Source organism: Neophocaena asiaeorientalis, unplaced genomic scaffold, assembly GCF_003031525.2.
Source record: "Neophocaena asiaeorientalis asiaeorientalis breed wild unplaced genomic scaffold, Neophocaena_asiaeorientalis_V1.1 scaffold145, whole genome shotgun sequence".
Lineage (NCBI taxonomy): Eukaryota > Metazoa > Chordata > Mammalia > Artiodactyla > Phocoenidae > Neophocaena > Neophocaena asiaeorientalis.
This window is the reverse complement of record NW_020172629.1, coordinates 2,394,525-2,404,752: the sequence shown is the minus strand read 5'-3', so window position 1 is coordinate 2,404,752 and position 10,228 is coordinate 2,394,525. Positions and strand designations below refer to the sequence as shown.

The window sequence follows — 10,228 nt, the reverse complement described above, 5'->3', positions numbered from 1 at the left end:
AATTCTCCTTGTCGGAACGTGGCGAAAAGCCCAGCGGTGGCCACTCCAGCAGCAGCGAGAGCGCTGTTGGCCATTTTGTGCTTCAGGAAGAAAACGTTGACCGCTCAATACCTATTTCTCTCCCTGAAATATGCAGCCTGGGAGGGCAGGGGCCACGAATGCTTAGGACCAGGGCTGCAGCCTCTGAAGCAGGAGAGGAGAAATCCCAGTGGACGGCGCGGCCTCTGGCTGGGGTGGGTCCAGGAGAACTGCCAGCCGGACTCCGGGTGGCCGTGACGGTGGGGCTGGCGTTAGGCATGTGTGGACCCACAGGCTTACACCACGTCACAGACGCTTCTCATCTCCGGGCTCTGTTCCCGCCTCGTCATAGCTTCATTCTCGGGCAGACTCGCTCCGCAGGGCAGGGAAGCCGACCACTGGCAGAGCCACGCCTAAACCCTTACACCTTGGAATCCGAAAAGGAGAGAGTCCCTCTCCCTCCAAGGAGCACGCTCAAACTTCAGGCAAGCCTCTGTTGGCCCTGCTGGGATCACTTGCCACCTCGGAGCCAGTCTGCCAGCCTGGGTCACATGGGCGGAGGGCACCATGACCTTGTTCTCCCAGGACCGTCTTGTGTGGAGAAGAAGTGACACCCGTGTCCCTCAGGTTGCTAGAGCAACAGCACAGAAGAGAACTTAGTGAGTGCACTCTTTACAAAGACGAGGGCCTGGTTGAGGGAACCCAGAAAGGGTGAAATCCCCCAGGACGGGCAACAGCAGGGAGCAGTTCCACCTCCAGGCCTGATGGTGAAGGGGAAGGACTGGTGTCTGAAGCCCAGCAGGACAGAGGCCAGGGGCCCCGCTGTCTCCTCTCCCCAGGCCCCGTCAGTGCCGCCCACTGGCTGCAGCCGATAGTGACGCAAAGGGAAAGGGAGCCCAGATTACCATCCACTTGCCTGCCCTACGGCTCAGACTCCCCAGTGTCTGTGTGATGTGCGAAGCGGGGGCGGGGCAGAGATGGACCTGGGGGCAGGTGGAGAGGAGTCCTCAGAGCACCCCAGGAGAGGCCGTGCTGGGGGGACAAACAACACCCGCTCATGAGCTTCAGAGAGGACGTCTGCAAGCCTGCGCTCATTTCATCGCATTGAGCTACACACTTTATTATTATCCTTATTTGATTTAATTAATGGGACATGGATTGTGGGAATACACCCAGACCAGTATAAAAGACCAGCAAAGATGGCTAGAGCCCAAAGGTTCAACACTGACTAACAGAACGTACTGCTAAGCTCTTCTGAACCAGGTCCAGCAGAGTCTGGTGGGCTTCTGAGGATGAGGTTCCAGGGCCCAAAGCAGGGAAGGTCACTCAGAACCCAAGGACTGGAACTTCCCTGGCGGTCCAGGGGTTAAGACTTCACCTTCCAATGCAGGGGGTGCGGGTTCGGTCCCTGGGAGGGGAGCTGAGATCCCACATGCCTCGGGGCCAAAAATCCAAAACATAAAACAGAAGCAATATTGTAACAAATTCAATAAAGACTTTAAAAATGGTCCACGTCAAAAAAGAGAAATCTGAAAACAACAACACCCAAAGACCACAAAGTGTCTTTACTCTATATTTGGAAAGCAAAGTCTCTTGAGTGGTGTGATGGGCTGGGACCTGTGGATCACCTGTGTGTAGACATGGCGCTGGTTCACTTGGTCTGCAGCTTCCCTGTGGTGCATCTGTGGGAACAGGGCGTCCACCTGCCTCTGCTGAGGTGTGAGGTCCCTGCCTCAGCGTTGTGGCGACAGATGCCTTGTGACACGTCACACAGTCAGGTCCACACTGGTGTCAGTAGCCCAGGAGGTCAGGTCATGGCTACAGTGGCCGGGCGGCTGCTCTGGGAGGGGTCTGGACAGCATAGCTCTAAGATCCTGTGATTCTGGGAACCCCAAGGGGTGGGAATGAGGAATAGGTTACGTACGTGAACCCCATAAAAGAGCCCGAGAAAGGCAAGAGGTTTCCAAAATGAGCTGAAGATGAGAACAGTCTCTGTCACAGATGAGGCGAAGAGCCGGTGCAGTGAGACTGCAGTTCATTGGTTCCAAGCCCGGCTTTCCACCAGAAATCAAGGAGGAACCTTGTCCAGATGTCCTGGTTGGAGGGACTGAAGTGAGGTAAGGTAAAAGGAAGGGTACTCTGGGTTATCTTCGACAGATTGTGAATTCACACAAGAAAAATGATTAAAACGTCTAGCAGTTCAGATTGTGTCAGTAAGTCATATTGTGTAAAATACGGGAAACTTTTAATTATAAAATCGTTTTATACTTGTTAGATTCTATAAAACATACTACTAAAAGTTGGTGAGATTATGGTGAAATTGGCACTCCTATGAATTAGTATATATACTAATATAACTGGGAGGGGACAGTTTATTATATAATACAACATATCCAAATAATTTGACATAGTAAGCCTTCTCCTGGAACTCTAGACCAAGGAAACAACAAATCGAAGTGATAATTACGATGATGGCAGAAATGTATTTGGTATATAATCATGCATTAAAAAGCAAAATATGAATTTTATTGTGTACTATGTCTACACCTAAGTGAAATGAAATGTATGCAGTAAGTCTAACCTATTAATTTGAGAAATTATCGTAAGGTATTTCTTAATATTAAACAATCCTTCTCTTAGAATAAATCCCACTTTATCATGGTTCTTATTCTTCTAATGTAGTACCAGATTCCATTTCCTAATATTCTATTCAGTACTTCTGTATCCTCATTACCAGGTGAGATTAATCAATAGTGTTTCTTTGAAAAAAATCTCAGTCATGTTTGGCAGTAATATTAGGCTTCGAAAAATGAATTACGATATTACCCATCACTATCATCTGGAACAATTTGAAAGGCGAGAGTTGTCTGTTCTTCAAAGCTTCGACATAATTTATCCATGAAATTATTGGGGTCTGGTGCTTTCTTGGGGGAGTCCATCCAGTGGATAATGCATCAGGGGATCCAGGGTCCCCATTCTGTCACTTGCTGGCAGGGTGGATCACTATGGCAGTTTTATCCCTTAATGTCTATTTTTGTGTGAGACCCAAGGTATTTCATGGAAAACAGTACTTAAGGCTGGTTACTAAAATGTAAACCCTTTAAAATAATAGTTTCAGCCTTATTTCTAAGCTCTTTTGTGAACTTAAATGCAGGAGTCTGGGGAGCACCATTGCTTTCTAGCCCAGGGCAGTCCCAGCGGACAGAGTGTGGGAAATCCTGCAAAGTCCAGGGCGTCAGGTGTTCCTGCAGTGTCTCAGCCACTCAGCAGCCACTCTTGGCTGTCTTTTTCTTTTCTTTTTTTCTCCATCTTGTGGCAACAGTTGTAGGTGTTCAGTCTTCCACACCCAGCTGTCCTTGCGGCCAGCACAGCATTGCTGCTGCCTCTCATTACTAGAGAGTTTAAGGCGAGGTGTGCTCGTCAGTGGACACTGTGTGTTCCTGTCCTCTGCCTGGCCGTGTGTGCCCTTTCCTCCTGCAATAAGTGAATCATAACAGAACTGACCAAATACAAGAGCTGAACGGCAATAACATAAGAGCTTTCGGCAAGGCCGAGGAGGGGGCGGGAGGTTCTCGGTCCCCGCACTGAAGCCTTCCCTCAGCTCCCGGCGCCCATCCCCCGGCTGCTTGCAGGGGCACCTAGGGCCTTAATGCCTTAGCTGAGACAGGCCTTCATACAAGAATGAACACTACATGGGCAAAGCCTTTTTCCTGTTTCCAGTTATCTTTCAGTTTATACGGTCATTTCCTGGGACATCAGACCCTGAGAGAGGGCATGCTTCTGAGGTGGCCTCTTACCCAGCCATTGTGCAGTTGGGGTTCTTTTAATTAACATTGGTTGAGCCTTTTATGTCAGGTGCTGTGCTAGGCACTGAGCATGAAGATGAATGAAACACTGCTATGCCTCCAGGTGGGGACCCAGGCGAATAAAGAGCAATGACAACATTAGGGCACAGCTCTGTACAAGGTAACTGTGCGTGTGTGAGCCTGTGCACGTGTGTGAACGTGTGAGCGTGCGTGTGGCAGGCGTGTGGGAGCCAGAAACCCACCTGGAGGGGATTATGCCTGGGCTGAGCTCTCAAGGAGAACTAAGACTTACAAACACAGGAATGGGTATTGCAGGAACAAGCAGGAGGGCTGTGAAGAGAACGGAGACGGCGCTTTGGGAGGAGCCACCAGGAGCTCTGTACATCTGGAGCTTCACACCGAGGGCAGTCCACTTACCCCGGGAAACTGTAACTTGCTTAAAAGTTACTGAGCTGTAACCTGCTTCCACCCATCAAGCTCGCTTTAATTGTTTTTACAAAAACTTGCATGTCCTCCGAGCCTTAAGCAGCCTAAACAGGAAGATGTTTGTCCCGGTCGTCTTCCAGGACCCTGGACTCAGCTGAGTCCTGGTTAAGCCTCTTTGAGACCCCGCCCCTGACCCGCCCACTGGGCCTGCACGGCCCCGCCCCCTGACGTCAGTGCCGGAACTTCCCCTGGGACGGCGTGGCGCCGCCATTTCTAACCGCGGCTCGCGAGGCGTCGGTACAAGTACTTGGGCCCGCGCGGCGGGCGACGGTTCTGTCAGCTTCCTCTTGTTTCCTGTCACCCTTCGGCACCTCCCCAGCCTCCTGCCGCCCTGCTTCCCTCCCGTAGACACCCCGGCCCCTCGCCTTTCCCGGGCATGTTTGAGGTCTGTTCTCCGGGCTCCCTTTCTCCGGCAAACCTCGGCCTCAGCGCGGGGCTCACTGCGTGTGGGGCGGACAGGACGGTCACGTCAAAGGGCCGCACGCGGCCTGGGGCCGGCGCGCCACGCGTGAACGGAGCCGCGAGTCCAGAGAGACGGGGCGGGAGGCTGTGTGGTGAGTCAGCGCTGGGCCCCGGGGACGCGCCGGGGTCGGGAGAGGCGCGGGGGCGGGGCGCGTGGTGCGGACGCTCACGTGCTCGTGTGCGGTGGGCGGCCAGGCCGGGGTGTCGCAGGCCGTGGGCAGATCCGAGCCCTGCGGGGCCCCGGGCTGCACGCGGACGCGGTGTCTCCGCCAAGAGAGTGCCCACCACCCCCTGCACGTCGTGTGGTGTGAGAAGGAAAAGGCGCAGGGGGAGAGTTGAGTGCGGGGAAGGAGGAGGACGGAGAGTGGGAAGGAGAGGGCCAGGGTGGGAGGGGAATCGGGAGTGACAGCTGCCAGTGCTGCCCCTCCGGGAGCCCGGGAGGGATTCGAGGCCTTCCCTCCACCTCTCCCCACGATCAGCCAGTTCCTCCACCTACTCAGCCTTCTCTAGGGCTCAGCCGGGTCTCTGTCCTCTGCAGCTTCCCCGCACTTGCTCGAGGTCAGCCGGATCCCTCCCTCTGCCAGATTCCTACCGCCCATCTGATGCGGAGCTCCTAAAGAAAGAAATGCCGGTAGGCAGGGCTGGGACTTCGTTTGCTTTTGCTTTTGCTTTCCTCTTAGCACGTATTCTCTCTTCCATTGGAACGAGCAGCAGGTGTTCCTTTGGGGTAATGTCTCGTTCTCTCCTTGGGTGCGAACAGGCAGAGCAACTGTCAAAATCCTTTTGGCCAGCGGCCAGGGGTGGGCATGCTTACCCTGCGGTTTACGGCTCGAGCCCAGTGAAAACAGAGTGACCAAAACACAGTTGGAGTCGATGTGTGCCTGGTGGCATCAGGGCCCGGGACAAGCTTCAGTCCACCCCCAGAGCTCCGGGGCTTTCCCCCTCCTCACCTGGTTCTCCAGAGTTGCCCTCGGTTCTGCAGCCACTCCAGGGCCCTTCCATAAGTGTCTTCCTGCCTGATGTGCCCGGTCCCACTGTTATATTTTTTTATTTTTCTGGCTGTGCCGTGTGGCTTGTGGGATCTTAGTTCTCTGACCAGTGATTGAACCTGGGCCACAGCAGTGAAAGCGCAGAGTCCTAACCACTGGACCGCCAGGGAACTCCCGTGGTCCCACTGTTCTTTGCCTGAAGCGGCAACAGGACACGGGGCTGAGTCCTGAGCAGCTCTGGAATGCCTCCCCACCCCTTACATCTTTCTTTCTCTTTGCCCCTTTCACCTTCTCTCTTGCATCTCTAACTGTCAACTTGTTCTGAAATGCAGAGAATCCTCTGACAGTGGCCCCCAGAGTTTGTTCCGGTCATGTGGGACCCCCCCCACTGGGGGCTTTTCTCACTCCCCCAGCAGAAAGAAATCCACTAGACCAGACACTGGGCCCTGCTCCAGGCCTGGGCATTGCAACCTCCATGGACCCAGAGCCCAGGCTTTGGGGGTCCCTCAAGCCTCTAAGCCAGGCACCCCCTGCGCCCACTGCCTGGTGTCTTGATGTGCTTGTCCCTGACAGGGCCGCATTCTCATGGTTGCCCTACACAAAGGTCACCAGCAGAGCAGTGCCCCTCCACGGCCACTGGCACCCAACCTGGGACCCAGCAGAGCCGCACCCAGCACACCTTTCTTGGGGAGCACAGGGAAGGTGGGAACCGTTGCTGATAGTGTTTGGTTTTCACTCTCCCAATAAAGATTAATTTCTTACAGTATCCTGTAGGACATACTGGAGTTCACTCTGAAATCCGAGGCTTCACAGCCCTCGTTTTCAGTGCTGTCCTAGCATAATTCTTACTCTCCTTTGTCTTAAAAGCATACTGGTTTGGACAATAAATTATAGACACTCCACCCAGAAGATGCACAACACAGACGAGACAGTGCCACCAGTAGGACAGCCAGTCCCTGCTGGGATTTCCTCATGGTTCCCAGTACAGACGTGCCATGCTAAAGCTCATCTATGTGCATGAGTCCGGTGCTGACTTAACAGTTACCTCTTTAAACATTTAGCAGTAATGGCAGTTCACTTGAGAAGACGTGTGAGAATGTCAGTTCTAAAAAAAGGTGCTGCCTGCCACCTGGGCGTGTGCGTTCCCAGAAGTGAAATCATCCACAGCATTTAAGCGGTGGCAGAGGGCGGCGATTAGGCTCTCATGAGCTCGTATGAGGAGGGAGGCAGCTAGCTCACTTCTCCCCACACCTGCGAGCAGCGCAGGACAAGGGCCGGGGAGGGGCGGCTGGTGTAAATGCTTTAAGGAGAACCAGGGAAACGCTGAAGACCGTCCTCCACCAGGGGCAAAGGAAACAATCAAAGAGTGAAGATGCAGCCCCCACTGAATGGGAGAAAATGTTTGCAGATCATATATCTGTTAGGGGTTCATTTCCAAGATGTGTAAGGAACTCCTGCCACTCAACGGCTAAAACGCTAATAACCTGATTTTAAAAGGGGGAAAGGACTTGAGTAGACATTTCTGTAAAGAAGACATGAAAAAGGCCAACTGGTATATGAAGAAGTGCTGAAGGTCACTAGGCATCAGAGAAATGCAAATCAAAACCACAATGAGATAGCACCTCACACCTGTCTGGATGCCTATTATCAAGAATAGCAAAAGACAAGTGTTGGCAAGGATGTGAAGAAATGGAAACCCTTAGACACTGTTGGTGGGGATGGAAAATGGTGCCACTGCTATGGAAAACAGTATGGAGATTCCTCAAGAAGTTAAAAACGAGGTCAGGTAGAGCTGCTGCGCGCTGGAAGGCGCAGTCCGGTGGCCAGCTCACACTCGCACCAACCGCCCGGCCCCAGGGCTCCTCGCCGTCATCCTCCTGATGCGGACCTGTGTGGCCCAGGCCTTGCGCCGTGGGGCTGGCCATGGCCTCCCGGGGCTCTACTCTGTCCGTGCGTCCTCGCGAGAGCCCCCAGCCCACCTCACGCCCCTCTCGCCCTTGCCCTTGCACGCGCAGCAAGGCGCCCTCGGCCCCGGGTCCTTGCGTTCGGGCTGCTGCTTGCCGCGGTGGCCACGGCCCAGGAAAGGTGTGCGTGTGTGAAAACTACAAACTGACCACGGGGTCGGTGCCAGTGTACATCCGTTGCTGCACAACCTTCTGTCATTTGCACAAAACTGGCTACCAGATGTTTGGTGGTGATGGCAGAAACGACTCCCAAAGCCTGGGAGAGGAGGGAAGCCAGAGGACGCTATCCAGGCTGACGATGGGCTCTGTGATCCCGGGCGTGACAAGGGGCTCTTTAAAGCCAAGCAGTGCAATGGCACGTCCACGTGCTGGTGTGTGGACACTGCTGGGGTGAGAAGAACTGATAAGGACAGTGAGATATCCTGCTCCGAGCCAGTGAGGACCTACTGGATCGTCGGTGAACTGAAACACAAACGAGAGAAAAACGTTACGAGGATCGACGTTTGTACGCTGCACTCAAGGAGGTAATCGTGAGTCGTTATCAGCTGGATCCAAAACACATCACAGACATCCTGTATGAGAATGATGTTACCACTGTTGATCTGGTACAAAATCCTCAGAAAGTTCAGAATGATGTGGACATAGGTGATGTGGCTTATTATTTTGAAAAAGATGTTAAAGGTGAATCCTTGTTCCAGTCCAAAAGGATGGGCCTAAAAGTAAATGGGGAACTACTGGATCTGGATCCTGGCTGAACTTCAATTTACTATGTTGATGAAAAACAACCTGAATTGTCAGTGCAGGGTCTACAAGAGGGAATTATCGCTGTCATTGTGGTTGTGGCGATAGCAGTTACTGCTGGAATCATGCTGGTTATTTCCAGAAAGAAAAGAACGGCAAAGTATGAGAAAGCTGAGATAAAGGACATGGGTGAGATGCATTGGGAACTCAGGTGTATAGCACTTTAATTTGAAGAGTAACTACAAAAGGGGAAATTAGCAAGCAGACTCAGATTACAAACATATGAGCATAGGGCAAAGAGAAGATCTTTGAAGACCACTACTGTGCTAGTTAAACATCATATATTTGTAATAGTTAAACCTGTACTCAAAATATAAGCTGTTTGAAATTGACTTTACCAATCTTAAAATTTGACCACGAGTGTCATATATATGCAGGTCTGATATAAAACCCAAACCTAAAATTTGGATTGCATAGTTTGAATTATTTACCCCTAACATTGAAGGGTATGCATTAAATATGCTTCCACAGTAGGCTGAATGACTACTGTCTCGTCCATTTGTGATTAAGTAGCTGCCTTTCTCTTTACTTTGAGTTTTATACATAAAAACTTTTTTTTATGAACTATGAAATAGAACATTTAAAAAATGAGTTTCCTAAAAAAAAGAAAAATTAAACTGCCCATGATCTAGCAATTCCACTTCTGGATATTTATCCAAAAGAATCAAAACCAGGATATCAAAGAGATATTTGTACATTCATCTTCATGGAGGCACTATTCCCAGTAGCCAAAAGGTGGAAGAACCCAAATGTCACAGCGAGTTTTCCCCGTCAGAACCAGTCAATGAATTAATACTCTGGTAACCCAGGGCTCTTCTCCATAGATTATACTGACTTTCTAGGTAGGAATTGCTTGATAACAAATTAAAGGGCTTCTATTCATGCCCATTCTAAGGGAAGCGTTGGCTAAATTCTGAGGATCAAAACCAACATTCATGTTCATCAACAGGGGCTGTTTAAATACCACGTGGTCACAGCAAGACAGTAAAAACTGCAGCCAGGGGACTTCCAAAGTGTTATTGATGATCTTTTGCTTCCTTTTGGAAGTATTGTACTTCATACCTTGAAATATAATCTGGTCTTTCTCATCAATTGAGAGTTAAAGAAATAGCAAATTACGATTCGCTGGGTCAGTGGACATTCCCCATTCACTTGGCTGCCCTGCATCTACACTTCTTTCACGCAGTTGGGGCTTATCTCCTGAACAAGCATCACCTGCCTCCACCACAGAGCTTGCCGAGGCCATGACTCTCTTCTTCACTTCACCCAGGAAGACCCTGTGCCACGGCAGGCACGTGTGACTGGCCACCACCAGCCTGTCAGTGGCAGAACCAGGATGAGAACCTAGTTTTCAGGCCCCCTTCATCTCCTGTATTGTGTTACTTCGAGATGATCACTGGTGCAGTTAATCAGAAGAAGTCCTGAATTTAAAAAAATCTATTATGGGTATCTTTGAGAAGATTTAGGGTAAGGCTAAGAAAGCAGTAAAGCACAGTTCTGGATTCATTTTTTAAGAAGTCTTCAAGAGGGCTTCCCTGGTGGCGTAGTGGTTGAGAGTCCGCCTGTTGATGCAGGGGACACGGGTTCGTGCCCCAGTCCGGGAGGATCCCACATGCCGCAGAGTGGCTGGGCCCGTGAGCCATGGCCGCTGAGCCTGCGCGTCCGGAGCCTGTGCTCCGCAACGGGAGAGGCCGCAACAGTG

General features: G+C 51.4%; 1 protein-coding gene across 1 annotated transcript in view; it reads left to right on the top strand.

The window, feature by feature from the left end:
• The first annotated feature begins 1,658 nt into the window (after window positions 1-1,658).
• The window catches only part of LOC112395780 (epithelial cell adhesion molecule-like), a 14,175-nt gene continuing 5,605 nt past the window's right edge, over window positions 1,659-10,228 (top strand). Inside the window, 6 exon segments of the mRNA XM_024739182.1 lie at window positions 1,659-1,735; window positions 4,659-4,864; window positions 7,619-7,846; window positions 7,888-7,972; window positions 7,974-8,197; window positions 8,200-8,677. Of these exon segments, the coding sequence (XP_024594950.1) occupies window positions 1,659-1,735; window positions 4,659-4,864; window positions 7,619-7,846; window positions 7,888-7,972; window positions 7,974-8,197; window positions 8,200-8,677 (1,298 nt within the window).